This window comes from Rhinatrema bivittatum, unplaced genomic scaffold, assembly GCF_901001135.1.
Source record: "Rhinatrema bivittatum unplaced genomic scaffold, aRhiBiv1.1, whole genome shotgun sequence".
Classification (NCBI taxonomy): domain Eukaryota; kingdom Metazoa; phylum Chordata; class Amphibia; order Gymnophiona; family Rhinatrematidae; genus Rhinatrema; species Rhinatrema bivittatum.
The window spans coordinates 24,752-45,374 of NW_021820340.1; the positions used below are offsets into that span (position 1 = coordinate 24,752).

The window sequence follows — 20,623 nt, forward strand, 5'->3', positions numbered from 1 at the left end:
ACATATGAGAAGAGTGTTTTTGGGTCATATATGAAGCCGTGTATTTTTTTGGCGTAGAAGTCTCTTTTGGTACGAAGAATAGTGGTCCTATAGTAGCTCAATAGTGGTTTTGTAGGAGGCCCGTGCCGTATTAGTGGGGTTCTTCCGCCATTGTTGTTCTTTATGTTGAAGGTTTTGTTTAGTAAGTGTTCTTAATTCTGGTGAGAACCAGGGTTTTTTGTTAGTACAGGCAGGATTAATATTTTTGGATGTCAAAGGGCATATTTTAATCAGCTGCTGCGTGGGTGATGGTTAGCCAGGATTTCATGGCGGTGTCCGGATTTGTGAGGTCCAAGTTAGTTAGTTCCTTGGAGAGCGTGTTGCTGAGAGTTTCCATGGAGCATGTTTTTCTAAATTGGATCGTGGATTTGGAGATGATTGTTGGTGGGTGTATTCTTTATGTAAATTTCCGTTTCTATAATTGAGTGATCTGACCATGGGATGGGGGTGCAGGTAGGAAGAGCAGTGGTCGAGATCGGATCATTCGTAAATATTAGATCTAGTGTGTGTCCTGCTTTATGCGTGGGTTTTGTTAATAATTTGTTTGAAGCCCATGGCCATGAAGGATGAGAGGAGGGCTTCGCAGTTGGCTGAGGGAGATGGGGAGTCAACATGAATATTGAAGTCTCCTAGAATGATCGCTGGCGAATTGGTATTGATATGTTTGGCTATAAGTTCTATGAGGGGTGAAGGGTCGGATTCTAGGAGCCCAGGCGGGGCGTAAATGAGACAGATCTGGAGTTGGTTAGATTTGAAAAGCCCGATTTCAAGTTTAGTTGAAGTTTTAATTGCATGCTGGGTTAGTCTAAGTTCTTTTTTGGCAGCTAGCAGTAATCCTCCCCCTCTTTTTTTTGTTCTAGGGATGGAGAAAATGTCGTAAAGTTGTGTTGGTAATTGGTTGATTAGTGGTGTGTCTGTGTTTTTTAACCATGTTTCAGTTATGGCACACAGGTCTGGTTGGGTGTCCAGTAGGTAGTCATTGAGCAAGTGAGATTTTTTTGATAGAGATTGAGAGTTGAGGAGGGTTAGCGTGATTAAGGATAGGCCTAGGAATTGGGTTAGAAGGGAGATCATGATGGGGATCAAGGATCTCTTAGTGCGTTGTATCTTGGGAAAGGGAGAATTAACTCTGTTTAGGGAGTAGTGCGGGATGATAGGGATAGGGAAGGTTTGCATCATGTTGATTAACTGGAGAGGCTGGTTGAATGCTGGATGTTCGAGGGCTAGTTGAATGCTGGGTGCTAGATTCTAGAGAGGCAGGATGAGTGTGGATGCTGGATTCTGGTGGGGCTGGTAAGATGCTGGATGTTGAATGACGTAGAATGCTGGGTGGTGGATGCTGGAGTGGCTGGATGAATGCTGGATTCTGGGGTGGCTGGATGAATGCTGGATGCTGGAGTAAGAAGTGGAGAACATAGCTTCAATAAGTGAGGACAAAAAAAACCAAAAAGGGACTAAGCAAAACTTACATTATGTACAATCTTATGAATACAAAATAAGGTGGATAAGTAAAAGCAATCTTACTCTAATCACTGTCTTATGAGGTCGCAGAGTTGGAATACTGGAAGAAGGAGGGCAGGGGCTGAGGAGGGATAACGGGGGTAAGGGGGAGTTAATGACTGCCTGAAGGAGTGAGAGGAGGGTGTAGGGCTAGGTTTGGTATCGAATCGGTGGTAGGCCTGTTTGAACAGCCAAGTTTTGATTCCTTTTTTGAAATTACGAAGTGAAGGCTCTAGACGTAGATTGGTGGATAGAGCTATGCATATCCAGCATAGCTCTCTGCTTCAACGGCAGGGGAGAAAGACTGATACATCACGCATATCCAGCATAGCTCTCTGCTTCAACGGCAGGGGAGAAAGTCTCATAGTTCACTTTCAATGCATATCCAGCATAACTCTCTGCTTCAACGGCAGGGGAGAAGTCTCATAGTTCACTTCAATGGATATCCAGCATAACTCTCTGCTTCAGCGGCAGGGGGAAGAAGAAAAGTAGATCTATATACAGACAAACAACCAACAAGGTCTGAATTATTTAGTCTGGGTAAACAAATAAGCATGGGTATAGCTTGCTTATTGCGGCGGTTTTACTACCCTAACTAATTAAGCTAGATATTTCACTTAGAGGCAGTTCCAACACTGCTCTCTACATTAATGGTGGGGTGGAAGGGAAATAGAATCAAAAAGTTACTAAGAGCCAAGAGTAACAAATAAGAATGAGAAAAAAAAAAGGTGCAAAACTTGCTGGGCAGACTGGATGGGCCGTTTGGTCTTCTTCTGCCGTCATTTTATTTCTAATTCCATAAGGAAGGGCCAGCGATGGAGAATGCCCTTTGCCTTGTGATGGTGTGGTGAGCTGGTTTTGAGTGTTGGGCAATGCAGGGTACCTGCGAGGGAGGTTCTGGATGGGGCGGTTTGGATATGCAGAAACGCGGCATTTCCTCAGCCAGGTGTGGTTGTGTTTGTACAGTGTGTTGTGTAGGACGGTGAGGGTTTTGTATTGAATACGGAAGTGAATGGGCAGCCAGTGCAGGTCCTTTAGCATGGGGGTGATATGGTCCCTTTTACTTGTGTTAATTAAAATCCTGGCCATGGCGTTCTGCAGGATTTGTAGCGGTTTTATGGTGGATGAGGGAAAGCCCAGGAGAAGGGAATTGCAGTAATCTAGTTTAGATAGGAGGGTGGTCTGAAATACTAGGCGGAAGTCTTGAGCGTGCAGGAGGGGTTTGAGTTTTTTAAGAATGTTGAATTTAAAAAAAAACCCTTTTAGGAAAGTGTTAATGTGTGGATTGAAATTTAGATGTTGGTCTAGGGCGATGCCTAGGTCTCTGACGGAATGCAGGGTGGCGTTACTAAGGGAAGTGTTGAGAGAGGTGGCTTGGGAAAAAGGTCATGTTGATTAGACATTAGGAGGATTTCTGTTTTTGAAGTGTTTAGTGCGAGTTGAAGGTTGGATAGCAAGACGTTGATGGATGCAAGGCAGGACTCCCAGAAATGCAGGGATTCGTTGAGGGCTTTTCGTATGGGGATGAGGATTTGGACATCGTCTGCGTATAGGAAAAACTGCAGGCCAAGGTCCAAGAGGAGAGGTGGCAGAGAGGTAGGAGATAAATGTTGAAGAGGGTGGAGGATAAAGAGGCTCCTTGGGGGACTCCTTGAGTGAGGGGGATATGTGAGGATTCACTGTTTTCAATTTTTACTACGTATTCTCTTTGGTTGAGATAGGAGGTAAACCATAGCAGGGGTGTATCAGAGATGCCTATCTCTGCTAAGCGTGAGATTAGAAATCCGTGGTTGACAGTATCGAAGGCTGCTGAGATGTCTAAGAGGGCAAGTAGATATGATTTACCATACCTTTGAGGATGGTGTCAGTGATGGCTAATAGGAGATTTTCGGTGTTTCTGGATTTACGGAATCCAAATTGTGTTGGATGTAGAATGCCGTGGTCTTCTAGGAAATCTGAGAGTTGTGTATTAACTACCTTTTCCAATATTTTGGATATGAAAGGCAGGTTGGAGATTGGATGGTAGTTTGCTGGGTTGGAGGGGTCAAGCGTGGGTTTTTGAGGAGGGGTTTAACGACTGCAAGTTTGAGGGGTGCTGTCCTTACCGGACTTCTTCCCAGCGGGATAAGGAGGCTTTGGTCTTTGCCCTGCTAAGTTATAGAGTTCATTTACCCTCCTCTTCTCTGTCCTGTCCTCCCTGCTTCATCCTCTTGCTATGCTGCCCCTGCATTCTGCCACTCCTGATGCTGCAAGCTATTTCCTGTACTAGGTGCAGATGACTTAAAGTTTAAAAAAAAAAAAGCCGCTATCGGATTTTACTGACCGCGCAAGTACCTTGCTTTCTAGGAACCATGTTGGGCAGCACTGAGGGTCAACTATCGATGTGCTAATTTAGGACCAGCTAGGAGTGATCGCAGCAGTAGAAGGAACATGCATCAGATGCCATTTTTTTGAGCAGCATATTGTGCTGCTGCTGACAGCAAGTGTGGGTGCCATTTTGAGAGCTCTACCAAGGGATGAGAGATGACATTGGGGGATCAGCATGGGAAAAAGCTGCGGGCTTGCACTGCCTGCCATATGAGGGTTATTAGCTCCAGAAGATCCCTCAGCATTTGTCAAAAATGTGTGGCAGCACAGGGAGATGTGTCTTTAGGAGAATTTATCCCTGCAGGGAGTTCAGCGGCTTCCCTTTCACAGGAGGAGGGTGATAGGACAGCTTCTCCCAGGAGAGTGAGGAGCTTTCCCTACTGCCTCTACTGCCCATTCTCATGGGTGTGGGCCCGGAAGTGTTTTTGCCTATCCTGAGAGTGGATTTTTCTGCCATGTTGTGGGTGGAGTTTTTCAGGGGCCTTCAGGATTTTTGTCAGGGGCAGGAAAGATCCTGGGAAGATTCTCGAGATCACCCGCGCCAGAGGTCTCCTTCCTCAGGACCTTGGAAACATTCAAATGAGTCCTCTTCCCCTCTCAGACAGGTGAAGCAGAGGAAGAGACATATTGAGGGTGGGAAGGTGAAGATAGGGATCCTTTGGGAGACTCCTGTGAGGAGTCGGGGGGGATCCCAACAAGACTTTCATGGAAGAAGTTGATAGATTTGGAATTAGCCTGAGGCTAATTTTAAAGGATCCTTGGCAGGTTTGTATCCTATGGATCCTAAGACTAGAGAACAATTTCGGTTTCCAAAGATGGAAGTCCTGGTCTGTGCTGTGACAAAGCGGACCACCATACCAGTGGAAGGAGATGCAGCTCTGAAGGATGCCCAAGATCGGAAGATGGAGGCAATTCTGAAGCAGGCCTTTGAAGCAGTGGCCATGAATTTACAAATCTTCTTTTGTTGTATGGTGGCAAGGACCGGGTTGCAATTGGCCCAAGAAGCTAAGGAAGCTCTGGGCGAGATGGTCCATATTTGGAGACAGGGGCTGCATTCCTGGCGGATGCAGGCTATGATTTGACATGTATGGCTGCTCGTGTAGTGTCATCTGTGATTGCAGTCCAAAGACTCCTGTGTCTACGGATCTAGTCACACAATTTCAAAATCTAATCTTACTAAATTGCCCTTTAAGGGGTGCTTATTTTTTGGGGACAAATTGGAGAAGATGGAGGATTGTTGGGGGCTCAGTTACAGCTCCCTCTTCATGGGGGCTTCTGCGGCAAGGTCCGATATTCATGAAAATCTGGATCGGTTTTGTCTTACGGTTTGGCCCTTGAGAGTTCGACTCTTGAAATGGGATTATTCAGAAGCATTTGTGGTTACTCTCTTGAGAGCTTGTAAGTTTTCAACATCATTAGCCTATATTCAGGTCTGACGAGTCTTTGAGCATTGGTGTTGGGAGCACTCGTCTTCCTGCCTCAGCGTCTGTTCCCTGCGAGGTAGATCTTCAAAACATATGCGCACACGAACAAAAGTACACCAGATTTTATAAGATACGCGCATAGCTGCGTGTATCTTATAAAATCCGGGGTTGGCGTGCACAAGGCTGCGCAAAATCGGCAGCCTGCGCACGCCGAGCCGCGCAGCCTGCCTCCGTTCCCTCTGAGGCTGCTCCAAAATCGGAACGGCCTCGGAGGGAACTTTCCTTCCGCGTCCCCCCACCTTCCCCTCCCTTCCCCTATCTACCCCACCCCCCAGCCCTACCTAAATCCCCCCCCCACCTTTGTTGGGCAAGTTACGCCTGCTTGAAGGCCCGCCCCCGAACCGTCGCCACGCCCCCGGACCCACACCAGTCCGCCCCCTGCCCCTAGACATGCCCCTCGGGCATGCCTCCTCCTGTCCCTTTTACGAAGCCCCGGGACTTACGCGTGTCCTGGGGCTTTGCATGCGCCGGCGGCCTATGCAAAATAGGTGCGCCGGCACGCGAGTTGCCCTGCGCGCGTAAATCTGGGAGGATTTACGCGCACAGGGGTTTTAAAATCTACCCCTTAGTCTCTGACTTTTTAATGGAAGGCCTGAGTAAGGGTTTGGCCTTGAACACACTAAAGGTGTAGGTAGTTGCCATAGTGTGTTATAGAGGTCGCGTAAGGGGAGCCCCTCTTTTTGCATCCAGATGTGGCTAGATTTTTTAGAGGAGTTAAACACATTAGGTCCTTCTTGCGTTTCCCAGTGCCTTTGTGGGATTTAAATCTGGTCCTCTCCTTTCTGGCGGGTCCAACATTTTGCCTGCTTTGGCGCATTTCCTTATGATTGTTGACCCTGAAGACTGTGTTTCTGGTCGCTATTTGTTCGGCAAGGCAGATTTCGGAACTGCAGGCCTTGTCCTGTAGGAAACCTTTTGTGGTCATCACACCAGATAGGGTGCAGATGGCAGTGCCTGCTTTTCTTCTGAATGTGGTTTTGGACTTTCACTTGAATAAGTTGGTTTTGTTGCCATCCATGAACAGGGATTTGGATGGCAAGAATTCATGAAATTGCAGCCATTGGATGTGAGGTGGCATTTATTGCGCTATCTGGAGATTATGAATGCTTTTCCTTAGATTGATCAATTTTTTTTCTCCTTCACCGTGGAGTGAAGAAGGGTGAGGTGGCTTCTCAATGTCCCAGTGACTCGTTGGGTAAAGGAAGTGATGACAGCAGCCTATGAGGATGCCGGAAAGCCTCTACCGAGGCAAGTAAGGGCACATTCGACCCGGGCGCAGGTGGATTCCTAGGCGGAACTACGTTTGCTCTCTCCAGCAGAGATCTCTAGGTTGACAATAGTCTTCCTTGCATATGTTTGCCAGATACTACTGGTTGGATTTGGTGACACGGTAGGATTCATCCTTTACTAGGGCAATGCTGCTTGGACCTCATGCAGCCTCCCGCCTTTCTGGGGAGTAGCTTTGGTACATCCCACTGATGTGGACTGGCTTGCCTAGATGAAGGGGAAGGTGAAATTACTTCTTACCTGATTATTTCGTTTCCTTGAAGGAGGGCAAGCCAGTCCATCAGCTGCCTTGTGGCGTCGAATTTCTTCTGTTAGGTAGGATCCTTGTCAAGGGATTTATTGTGATTTAAGGATCTTGAATGGAAACTGGACCAGCGTAGAACATGGTAAGTGGGTTGCATTTATTCCTCCTTACTGTTTTCCTATGTGCCTGTTAGCAGAGCTGAGTCCAGTGTTGCCATCATTATTATTATTATTATTATAAAAAAAAAAAAAAGAGGAAAAGAGAAAGGAAAGTATACTTACAAACAGTGAGAGCTTGTTGGATGCAATAATTCTTGTCAACGTTTAGTTTATTTAGTGTCCACAGTTGGCTTTTGAAGAAAATACTGGCTGGCTGGTATCTGTGCTGAGCTATATGAGAGTGACATCAACGAGTTGTCGTTCTCCTTTTCCTTCTCCATCTGCTGGTTGGAATGTGCATACCACTTGTGTGGACTGCCTTGCCCTCCTTCGAGAAAAGAAAATTATTAGGTAAGAAGTAATTTCACATTTTTTGCCCTATATTAAATATCGTTATGAATTTAAATTGGGTCTCTTGGAGCAACAGATTAGATGATAGAGATTTAATTCTTGCATAACGTGATTAATGAGCCTTCATCCATTGCAGCACCCAGCTCCCTCTTCCAATTTCCAACTATTTTTGCTTTCAACAGATGTTTTTCCTGTTTCTTGCACACTCTATAAAAATGTGAAATCTTGTGTTGACTAGGCTTTTCCGGAATAAAAATATCCAACATTATTTCCCTATTCTCCTTTTGCAATTCTGGGACCTTCAAGGACAAAACATAGTGTCTTGTGTGTGTATGTATGTATATATATATTTTTATATATATATATATATATATATATATATATGCATAAAACTGTTTCGATACAATATCATATTCTTGTTGTAATGTTGCAAATGGTTTAGGAGTAAACCCCCTCATCTAACAAGAGATAAATAACCAAAATCACCTTCTTAGCTCATTCTGTAAATACGCTGCCCGCAGACCTGGCGAAAAGTTTTTATTTTCAACCAGGGACCAATAATAGGACACTTTATAATTAAGATGGAGCATTGTATTGAACCATCTCCTTTCTCTGATTAATGGTTTGAATAATGTGCTCCCTTGGACTTGGGAAGACTAAAATGACTGAGTGCCATGCAACATAAACTGCAGATCTACAGGAACTGTCAATTCTCTTTCCAGCACTATTGGGATAAAGTAACTCATTCCCAGCAACCAACCTCTGACATGACGCAGCAGACATGCCAGTGAATAGAATTTTAAATTTAGTGGACCCAATCCCCCTCGCCAATCCCTCATCACCAGTGAGAAAGGTAATCCGAGGTTTACATGATTGCAATAAAATTGTCAAATTAAGTGCTCCGGCTTCACTAGCTTTTGTTTAGTGAGATAAATAGGGACCATCTGAAACAGAAGTATCGTTTTATAAAGATTTATATGTCCCACAGTGGGTAGCCCTTCTGTTTTGCTAGGATATTTTTAGTTTCCAAAAACATCGCCTAAAAGTTAACTAAGGGTATTTGGCTGGCTCTCTGTGTAATATTATCCCCAAATATCTGAAAGAGTTTTTTTTGCCCATACCAGCGGGAAATTATGTCCACATTGCGCTTTAATAGAATCGTTTGTGGGTAACGTTTCTGACTTATCTAGGTTAAGTTGCAATCCTGCCAAATACCCATACTTCAGAAATTCCTCTAGGGCTCCACCACATGTATCAGAATATCATCCGCGAATGCTGCCACTTTAAATATGTGCTTCCCTGTGGGCCAAAGGGCACTCCAAGATAGATTTGTTATCTCTGATCTGATTCAGTAGTGGCTCCAAGGGAAATAAGAGGCAACCCTGACTAAAGCCTCTTTACAAAGCAAAGGATTCTGATTGTGTCCCATTTACTAATATTGCTGCTCTTGGCATCTTATAGAGCAGATAAATTACTTTTAGGAAGTACCCCTCAAACCCCATTTCTTCTAGTGCCACAAACATAAATGACCAGTCTACCCTATCAAATGCTTTTTTCTGTGTCAAAACTCAAAAGCAAGAGGGCAGGCTCATATGTTTACTAAGTTCCAAGGAAGCAATAATCTTGTGTACATTAACTCTGGAGCATCTCCCCTTCACAAAGCCCACTTGTTCCTCTCCCACCAAGGAGGATAACAACCTCGCCAACCTATCAGTAATTATCTTTGCCAGCAATTTGCTATCAAAATTCAATAGGGAGATTGGATGATACGAATCGGAGACTCAAGATCCCACCCCTTTTTCGGCAGTACCATTATATGGGCCAGATTGAGTGATTTCGGGAAGCTTTCCGCTTTTATCAGTTGCTTGAACAACCCCCTAAGGGCATAAGTAATTTATTTAGCAAAATTTAATAGAATTCCACAGGGAATCTGTCTGGGCCTGGTGTTATCGCTCATGCCTCCAGGAGGACGGAGTTAGCAATCTGTTATCGACCTTGCTAGGGAGTTAGCAATCTGTCATTGCTCACACCGCCAGGAGGGCGGAGTTAGTAATCTGTAACGCTTTCCTCCTCCAGAGGGGAGGAGTTAGCTATCTATAATGCTTACCCTGCCAGGATAGCGGAGATAGTAATCTGTTAGCGAACTGCTGTAGATGCTCCTGTAAGGAAGGAGGTAGCAATCTGTTATGGACCAAATCCCCAGGGAAGAGGAGGTGACTATCTGTTCAATGATACTCTTCTGAGGAGAGGAGCTAACAATAGGTATATTGTACTTTGCTACAGATATAGCAATTGTCAGGACCTCCACCTGCTGAATCCACAACCGAGCTCAGCTTCCTCCTCCGGAACCTCGTATGCCTTTCAATCCTGATAGCACTCCTGAAACAGCTGGAGGCTGTCGTAGTCTTAAGTAGCGGGAGCTTCTCTCAGAGGGAGTTATTTGTAAGCCTTTCAAAGCAGGCTAGGGTCCATGACTGGGTAAGCCACCCTGGCAACTCCTTGCTTCAAGGCTTCCTCCCCCAGGTAGGGAATATTAGCCCCTCCTGGAAAGGGTAAAAAAAACCCCAAACAAACAGCAACAATGAACAGTTCTATAGTATTCAAGTTCATTTCTCTCTTTTTTCCACAGCGGTGTAGTAATGCTTCTCAAATGTCCCAACAGAAAAAAAAACTGCATCCAAAACAACTCTATGTCCCAATATACTGCTGTCAGTCTTCTATCCTGACTAGAACCGCAGTGTTGGGGACTCAGCACAACTCACCCCTTCTCCCCTATAGCTGTGCTCCAAGTAATGGTTTCCCTCTACCACATTCCATAGCCAGCACGCTCTTTAGTTAGTGCTTTACTGGAAAACAGGTGAGACAACAATTTCACCTTGCAGGTCTTCCCTCAATTCCTTATTTCCTTCCTTCAACACTTACTCAATCTCCATGCTGGACAAAGAAGACTCTTCAGTGGGTGACTCCCAGTCCATTGCTTCCACCTCCTCCTCCTCAGACGAGCTGCTCTCTTCAAAAAACAGAGACGGAAGGAAAGGGAACTGCAGGACCCACACGGTGAGTCAAGCCGTGCCCCCCTGAGAGGCACTAGGCTATCAGAGGGCGCCAAAAAAGGCCTTTAAATCTCGGCGCCTCCCTCCGACGTCCCTCTTCTCGCCCCCTCCGCTCCCGGCATCAGCCGCCGCTCGTCTCCTCCTCTGCCGGGGCTCCTGAGGCCCGATCGGGGCTAGAGCCCGCTCGCAACCCCGCGAACCGTGCAGAGGAGGCAACCGGAACAGCAACAAAAGAAAAGCAAAAAAAAACAAAAACAGAGACGGAAGGAAAGGGAACCGCAGGACCCACACGGTGAGTCAGCCGCGCCCCCCTGAGAGGCACTAGGCCTATCAGCGGGCGTCAAAAAAGGGCCTTTAAATATCGGCGCCCTCCCTCCGGCGTCGCGCATCTGAGGAGCGGCAACCTAAGGGGCCTGCCCCTTAGTGCACCCTTTGTGAGCCTCCAGGACAGAGGCCCCATCGCCTGCCAACACTCCCCCCCTACAACACTCCATCCGAGCCCTCACCCAGCATTCTTCAGCTCTCCCATCTTCCTCTTCATCCATCCATCCATCATTGTCCAGCCTCGGCCAGCACTCATCCAACAATCGTTCCAGGCTCTGCAGCACCCATCCAGACATACCAGCTCTGCCAGCATCCACCAGCCTCACCTCAGCACTCATCCAGCATTCATCCAGCAGTCTCACAGTCTTTGCTTCACTTGCCCAGCTCTGCCAGCTTTCATCCAGCAGTCTCACAGTCTCTGCTTCACTCGCCCGGCTCTGCCAGCTTCTGCCATCATCCACCCGCCTCACCTCAGCATCCACCAGCCTCACCTCAGCACTCATCCAGCATTCACCCAACTTTCACAGCAGATATCAGCATCCATCAGCATTTCTTATGCAGCATCTCCCAGACCGGCCCATTCGCAAACCGTTCCAAGCACCTTACCGCTCCTGCTCAGACTCCAGACTACCACAACAGACAATAAATCATTCAATTCTCACAGACATCTCCCCACACACAAGGAATTCCAAACTCTTCCATCCAAGTACCAGCAATCATCTATAGACTAACTCATAAACAGGAGACACAAAATCCACTATCTACAACTCATACATTTATTTATTATTTATTTAACAACTTTTAATATACCGACGTTCGTGAGGCACATCACGCCGGTTTACAAGTAACTCAGTTAAAGGAGGAAATTACAATGAAACAGGGGGCCGGGGGATGGGAGCAGGCCAGAAAAGGGGGGGGGGGGGGTAAGGGAGACAGGAAGGAGAGAGGGAAAGATAGGTAGCATGAGTGAGAGTATAAAAAACAACCGTTAACATAAGAAAATAAAGGAACTTATTTACAGAAAAGGAATATTTACATTAGTGACATTAGCATAGGATTGATTATATCGGACTAAATTGAACAATTTTGTAAAATTATAGGAGGATAAAGGGGAAGGGCGGGCAAGGAGAGGCGAAAGGGAAAGCCTTGGGAGGGGGGGAAAAGCCTAAGGAGGGGGGAAAAAAAAGGCCTAAGGAGGGGGAAAAAAGGGAAAAGCTTAGGAAGGGGGGGGTGGGGGGAAAGGGCGGGTGGGGGTGGGGGGGATGGAGGCTGGGAATCTGAGAGGGGGGGGATTATGTGGGAATGTATAGGTTTGGTAGGTTCGGGGTAGATTATGTGGAAATGTTTAGGTTTGGTTGGTTTCCGGGTAGGCCCTTCTGAAAGCCACGTTTTTATGCCTTTTTTGAAGGTGGCCAGGCAGGGTTCAAGGGCGAAGGAGAAAGGTAGGGAGAGTATTCCAGAGTGAAGGGCCCGCTATGGTAAAGGGCCCTTTCTCTCGTGGAGGTGAGATGGGCGATTTTGAGGGAGGGGGGTATGTAGGGTACCTGCGTGGGAGGATCTGGTAGGACGGTTGGTTATGCGGAAGTGGGATGAGTCCTTGAGCCAGGGGTTGGGTTTGTAGAGGAGGTTGTGTAGTATGGTGAGGGTTTTATACTGTATACGGAAAGAAATGGGTAACCAGTGAAGGTCCTTCAGTATAAGGGGTAATGTGGTCTCTTTTTCGTGTGTTCGTTAGGATTCTTGCCATGGCGTTCTGCAGGATTTGTAGGGGTTTTGATGGTCGACTCTGGAAGGCACAGGAGGAGGGAATTGCAGTAATCCACTTTGGAAAGGATAGTGGTCTGCACTACTATAGACGGAAATCTTGTGTGTGGAGTAGGTATGTTTTACTTTTTCATGATGTGAAGCTTGTAAAAGCCTCCCTTAAGAAGGGATTTAATGTGGGCTTTGAAATCGAGGGCGCTGGTCAAGTTCGATGCCAAGGTCTCTGACAGTTGGAGATGAGACGTGGGGGGAGGATGTAATATTGGGGAGGGTAAGTTCAGGTTGATTAGATATTATGAGTATCTCAGTTTTAGAAGCATTGAGGGCAAGGTGGAGGTTGGAGAGGAGAGAATTGATGGATGTGAGATAGGAGTCCCATAGTTGAAGGGTTTCATTTAGAGTATTTTGGATAGGAATGAGGATTTGAACGTCGTCGGCATATAAGAAAAAGTTCAATCCTAGGTCAGAGAGCAGGTGGCAGAGGGGCAGTATATAAATATTGAACAGAGTAGAAGAGAGTGAGGACCCCTGAGGAACTCCTTGTGTGAGGGGGATGTGAGAAGACTCAGCTTTGTCAATTTTTACTATGTATTCTCTATTGGCGACAATACATGCGACAACCCCCCCTTTTCCACACCATCCGAGAAGGCACCATGCAATCCTACCCCATCCCTATCATTTACCATCACCACTCCCACCACTCGAAGCTTTCACAACGATCCCCAAGCCATACAACAAGATCACTCATCCCAATCATGATCTCCCTCTTCACCCAGCTATTAGGACTCACGATTTTCTCACTAACCCTCTTCAACGCTCAGTCCCTCACAAAGAAAACCCACATCCTTAAAGATTATCTGCTGGACTCCAAACCAGACGTCTGCGCCATTACGGAAACCTGGTTAAAAAGTTCTGACACCCCCTTGATAAATCAGCTACCGATACACCTCTATGACTTTTTCTCAATCCCAAGACTCAAAAAAAGAGGGGCGGTCTTCTACTCCTAGCCACCAAAAAAGAACTCAATCTCAGCCAGCAACCAGTCAAGACCTCCTCCAAAAACTGGAACTAGGTTGTTCAAGTCAAGCATATTCAAATTCTCCTAGTATACGCCCCGCCAGGATTACTAGACACTGATACCTCACCCCTCATAGAAACCATTGCTAAACACATCAACATAGAATCACCAGCTATGATTCTGGGGGACTTCAATCTGCATGTCGACGTCTCCCCACTCTCCCCCAATAGTGAAACCTTCCTCTCCACACTCCGGGCAATGGGCTTTGAACAAATTATCAATAAACCCACCCATAAAGCAGGACACACCTTCAACCTCATCTTCTTAAACTCATACCTATCATCCAATAACGTTCCAGACTGCATCCCTGTCCCCTGGTCCGACCATTCCCTGATATCATATCAGCTACTCTCAAGACTCAAGTAAACCCTATTCAACTACAACCTCATTCCACCATCCACTTCAGGAAACCATGTGCCACCGACATCTCCAACCCCAACACAGCACTTCTATCCTGGCGCAATATCACGGAGTCAGTAGCTAGCAAACTTTGCCCCAAAGCGACGAAAACTATCAACTGGACACAAAAAAGAAAACAACCCTGGTTCTCACCAGAACTAAAACGGATGAAGCAAGACCTCAGACACAAGGAAGGCACTTGGCGGAAAAACCCCACAACACTAGCCGATTATAAACGCACCATGCATCTTTACAAGATCTCCCTTTTACAGGCTAAAAAAGACTATTATGCCAGCAAAATTCATGACATTCAATACGATGCCAGGGCCCTGTTTTCCTATGTTTCCCAACTAAACCCTCTGCCCCTACCATCCCAGACGACCAGGCTCAATCCAAAGCAAATGAGCTAGCTCTCTTCTTTCAGGATAAAATTGCAAACACACTAGCGCTTCTCCCCACCAACTCAATCCCCCCAACCCTAAACTCCAACACTACATTTCACAGTGGAGCCACCCTCGACACCTTGGACCCACACCCCTCTGGAGATTGAATCCACCCTTAAGAAGTTGAAACCATCCAGCCATCCGACGGACCACATCCCAACTAAACTCCTGCTCCTCATCCCGGGTGCTATCTCCAGATCACTGGCTGATATCATAAACTGCTCTCTAGCCCAAGGAATATACCCGGATGAGCTAAAAACGGCATCCCTCAAACCCCTCCTGAAGAAACCCAACCTGGACACAAAAGAACTCTCCAACTTCCGACCCATTTCCAACCTCCCTTTCCTAGCGAAACTCACAGAGAAAGTGGTGAACACACAGCTCTCAGACTACCTGGAGGAACAAAAATCCTATACCCTTCCCAGTACGGCTTCCGTAAATCATCCAGTACAGAAACCCTCCTCATCTCACTATCAGACCACATCCTTGGGCCTAGACAAAGGGCTGTCATTCCTGCTTGTCCTCTTAGACATCTCTGCGGCATTTGATACCGTGAACCACACCATCCTTCTAAATCGCCTCTCGGACATCGGATTAACTGGAAACGCCCTCAGATGGTTCAACTCCTTCCTCAACAACAGAAGCTTTAAGGTTAGAATCAATAACAAAGAATCCCCTAATTTAAATCAACTCTAGGGTTCCCCAAGGCTCTTCTCTATCCCCTACCCTCTTCAACATCTACCTACTACCCCTCTGTCAGCTGCTCACAAACCTAAACTTAATACACTACCTCTACGCAGACGATGTTCAGATCTTGATCCCTATAAAAGAATCCCTTCCAAAAACGCTTAACTACTGGGAGAATTGCCTTAAGTCCATTAACCGCCTACTCACCAGCCTGAACCTGGTTCTCAATGCAGCCAAAACAGAAATCCTTCTTATCTCCCCCGACCACCCGGACAGCACCATCAGACAGTTCCTAACCCCCAGACCACTCAAGTAAGAGACTTAGGAGTAATTCTTGATAACCATCTGAACTTAAAGAAATCAATCAACAACATCACCAAGGACTGTTTCTATAAGCTTCAAGTTTGAAAAGACTCAAACCCCTTCTTCATTTCCAGGACTTCAGAACTGTCCTCCAGTCAACACTGTTCTCTAAAACTGACTACTGCAACACTCTCTTCTTAGGGCTCCCGATCTCCGCTACCAAACCACTACAGATGCTCCAGAACGCAGCAGCTAGAATCTTAACCAACACTAACCGGGGAGCTCATATCACACCCATCCTCCGACCTGCACTGGCTGCCAATAAAATACAGAATTTTGCACAAGACACTCACCATAATCCACAAATCCATCCACCACCAACTACCTCTGACCTTCAGATCCCATTCAAACTTTACTCTCTGCAAGACCATCAGAGAAGCATATAAAGGAACCCTTCAAGTCCCACCAACTAAATCCACGCGTCTAACTTCCACCAAAGAACGTGCATTCTCCACAGCTGGCCCCGTCATCTGGAACAACTTGCCGACGGACCTAAGACTGGAACCCTGTCTTCTAACCTTCCGAAAAAAACTTAAACTTGGCTTTTCCGCCAAGCCTTCCCTTAAGTTCCAATATATCAACATATATCTCAAACAGACTCAACCCAATTGGCTAGACTCTCGGTCCAGCCCCAGTATATACATATGTACTCTACCTCTAGTTTTTGCTATCCTTTACTTCCTGGCTACTCTAGCCCCCAAGTTCAATCTCCCTGTTATATGTAACTGTGCTTCGGCCTTCCTGTTATATGGTTATGTTGTTTATCCCTTAGTTCCATGTAAACCGGTTTGATATGAATCTTGTCATGAAGATCGGTATAGAAAATGTCAAATAAAATAAATAAATCTTTCCCCTCACTCAGGGACACCCTCTTCTTCCCACTGCATCGACTCAGCTGACTCCAATTCGCCCCTATCAACTTCAGCAGTCCCTTCAGCCTCATCCTGGGCTCGAGCTTTCCAATGCTGCTCTGGAACCCTGGGTATTGTAGTTCATATAGGGTATCTAAGCGCCCCCTGCTGTTTCACCTGGGGATAGTTTGGCATCTTTTTACTTTGGCCAGGCTTTCTACCCCTCCAGGATGGTGGCCTGCTTTTCTCATTACACAATCTATCATGCTTCTGCTACGGAGTAGCAATCTGTTATATATGGCTGCTGGCAAGTCCCATAGAAAGAGAAGGTAGCTATCTATATAATACTTCCATGAGTGGTGTTAGTGGTTGGTAGTGGTTAGCCCCCACAGGGTGACAGTAGTGTAAGGAATGACCACTTGGAGGAAATGGTGAATCCCTGGGCCGATGGCAGATGACAGCGCCCCCAGGAGGAGATCCTGAGAGGAACCACCGGCTAGGCTAGAATATGAGATAAACACAATAGTTCTTTATTATGCTGGAAGCTGGACCACCAGGGGTGGCAGTAGTTAGTCGAAGTGTTCAGCAGGGCTGAAGTCCTTCTGATACTGGAATAATCATCTCTGGGTCGCTGAGCTGTAAAGAGAGACTAGAAGTAGTGAGTAGACAGGGTATACTGGATACAAGATGGTACACTCACAATAGTAGATGTCTGCAATGGTCTCTATGCCACAACGAGTCTTCAGTATGTTCAGGAACAGGAGCCGTAGCGAGCACTGGTTCCCACAAACAGTCTGTAATAAGAACTCACAATAGCCGTATAAGAAATGGCTTCTAGAGTAGAGAAGAGAGTCTGTAAAAGATTCTAGGAACATGGGCCCTCGTGGAGCGAGTACTGGTTCCTATCTGTGATCTTGCCAATGTAACTCTCGATCTCCATACCTGTGATAACGTCTGGATGGAAGGGAGTCTTCAGAGCTATAGGAATGTAGGCCCTCATGGAGCGAGTACCGATTCCTATCTGCAATAGAACTCACTGTGTTCACATCCACAGTCGCTTCCAGGCAATGAGGAGTCTTCTGAATATTCAGGGACGTAGGCCCTTGAGGAGCGAGTACCGAATCCCATCTTGGCAATCTGAAATCAAGAAGAGAGAGCGGATCCCCCATGGAGCGGGTACTCCTGGTAAGTTTGAAAAGGCCGAGCAGTGGGGACGGCTTCCCCTAGCTGACTCGGATCTTGGTGTAAGTATCGTAGACTGCCGAAGCAAGTCCTGTTGGAGTTCCTTGCTAACTCGTTAGAGGTTAGCAAACAAAGACCTTTTAAAGTGGAAATGGATGACGTCACTACGGGGGGACGCCCCCGAGGTTCGCGCCCTTGCTGGTACAAAGTCTGGAGTGCGTCCTTACGTCATCAGGAACATGGCGGATCCATAGCGTCAAGCCAGTCCGGGGTCACCGGGACCAAGAGGTAGGAGAAGCCGCGGCTGCATCTGTCCGTTAGAGCCGAAGAGAATCGCTCCCAAGGTAAAGAGGGTGGAGTGAGGGGTGAGAAGAGGCACAAACGCAACACCTGGCATCTTAAAACAAGCTGGCTCCCTCAGTTTTTGATGTATAGGGGCATTTAACTTTTTTACTTGTGCTGGTTCTAATTTCGGTAGACCCACCATGGCTAGGTACTCCTTTGTTGCCATTAGATTGTTGGACATAGCAGTATAAAGCTTCTGGTAATATGTTTGCAATATTTCCCTAATCTCATTAGTGGAGTTAACCACTGTACCAGAATTAGTACACATTGTGGTAATGTACCTCGAGACCATCCAAGTCTTTGTCAGATTTGCTAAAAGTCTCCCTGTTTATTTCCCAAGTGAAACAGTTTAGATTTATAATACAGTAAGCTCTTTTTGGCTCTCTGATGTAACAGTGTATTTAAGGCAATCTGAATCTCAGTAAATTTCTTCCTACTGTCTGCGGATGGTTGTAATGCATAATTCTATTTGAATTCTCACAAACTGTTCTCTAAATTGAATATTTTGGACACCATTGCCTTTTTCTGTGCTGCTGCTAAGAAATGATATACCCATGTAACAATGTCTTTGCAGTCTCCCAAAAGACTGCTGGTGACCCCCAGTGTAGACCGTTGTTAGTAGAAAACTCTTCCCATCTTTTCTCTAAAAATTCTCAGAACCCTTGTTCTTATATAAGTATTTGGGGAATTTCCAAAATTTATGAGTGCCATGAGGTTGTAGCCCTTCTAGGTCCAACCATACTGCTGAATGGTCTTAAAGCTCCAGGGGACCCATCTCTACTTTCAGTACTTGTGTGAATCCCCTCTCTTTTGTTCTCAGTTGCATAGAATGAGCCCTGGACACATGGGAGTACTCTGACTAGTTAGGATGTAATGCTTGCCATGCATCTACCAAGTGCAAACTGCAACATAGGTACTCGATGCCTTTATCCGCCAATAAGAAGAACTCTCCCCAGATTTATCATGGACAATGTTGAAAATCCCCCTCCCTACCCCAGTCATCAGCTCGTACGAATGGATTAGTAGCATTTGAGTTCACGAATCCTAGTGATGAATTAATCAAGAAAAATGAAGCCTTGGATCAAGCTTTTACGCCTTTTTATTCATAAATTCTTAACCAAAGGTTTCGGTCCCCCGACACGGACCGTGTTTCGCCACATGGGCTGCGTCGGGAGGGACAGAGACCCGGAAAAACTGTTAGCAAAAGCAAAACATAAAGCAGAGATGTATAATCAAGAATCCACAATACAGTTTTTCATGGCCTCTGTCCCTCCCGACGCAGCTCATGTGGCGAAACACGGTCGTGTCGGGGGACCGAAACCTTTGGTTAAGAATTTATGAATAAAAAGGCGTAAAAGCTTGATCCAAGGCTTCATTTTTCTTGATTAATTCATCACAAGGATTCATTAACTCTTTAGCTCTATACTACCTCCATATATGGTTATTCACGACTAGTGTATACCGCTCATCGTCTCCACTTCCTATTGACTGATAATAGTATTTGAACCAACCTTAAAAAGAACTTGTGGTGATAATGGTTTGATGCATAGACATTACAAAGCACCACATCCTCTCCGTACATTTTCCCTGTCACTACCAAATATCTAGCTGCAGGATCCCCAATAACATTAGACATCTGGAAAGGAACCTGTTTGCCAATCAGGGTGGCTACTCCTGCTTTATGAGCTGTTGCTTGTGATGAAAATACTTCCCCACCCACTGCATTTCAGTTTCACGTGTTCTAATTTATCTAATCTAGTTTCTTGGAGCGTAGCACATTGCGCTTTGTGTCACTGTAATGCTTGCAGAATTTTATTTCGTTTAACTATGGAACCGATGCCACAAATGTTCCAAGTAGAGCAACGGATAGTGGACAATTTCGTCATGGTTCTTTGCTTCACTTCTATCCAGTGAATCCTTCCTTGACTTCCCCAGTCTAGACCCCCCAGCTTAGGTTCAAATCTGGAACCCGGTACTACCTTTTGTGTATTAATATGTATTTTGTTTATCCCCCCTTGAGCACTTATTCTACTTCCACATTACAAACTGGGTCTTAAAAGGTGTCCCTGTTCATCAAAGATGACTTTATCGGATCAACATGACTGTTGCTTTTGGCATCTCTGCCCTTCACATGATGTACCAAACTGCACAGTCTGTGCTTGTATGCCACCAAGGGCCAAAGATTAAGAGCTGCACTTTGAGGAATTTCCTGGAATCTCTTCAAACCTCTACCTTTGCAATCAAAAAGAAAGCAGTCTCCTGCTGAAAGGCCTTGCCTTAACTCAAAAAAGATGCTGTCCATGTTTATGTTCATTTGTGTGTCATGTTTTATGCTTTTATTATGGTTTTTAATTTATGTTGAAATTTTGGTTGTATGATAACTATCACAGCTTTGGGTGATTATCTACAAGGCAAGGCGGTATATAAATATGTATAAATAAATAAATGTCCATGTATTCAAGTGGACGAACACTGCTGCCATTCTACTTTATCTGATTGTTTCCGTTTGGGAGGTGTCGTTATTACACAGCAGATATTTCACAGTGTCTCATTATTTTAATACCTCTTTGCAGGTGTTTATCTTGGAGGAGTTACTGAGTCCAATCATCACGCCATTCATCCTCATCTTCTGTCTGAGACCGAAATCTCTAGAAATTATTGACTTTTTTCGTAATTTCACTGTGGATGTGGTTGGTGTGGGGAC

At 45.8% G+C, this 20,623-nt stretch overlaps 1 protein-coding gene across 1 annotated transcript in view; it reads left to right on the plus strand.

Moving 5' to 3' along the window:
• The window catches only part of LOC115081518 (autophagy-related protein 9A-like), a gene marked incomplete at its 3' end in the record, with an annotated part of 41,865 nt that extends 21,250 nt beyond the window's left edge, over window positions 1-20,615 (plus strand). Inside the window, 1 exon segment of the mRNA XM_029585967.1 lies at window positions 20,493-20,615. Within this exon segment, the coding sequence (XP_029441827.1) occupies window positions 20,493-20,615 (123 nt within the window).
• Window positions 20,616-20,623: the final 8 nt, after the last annotated feature.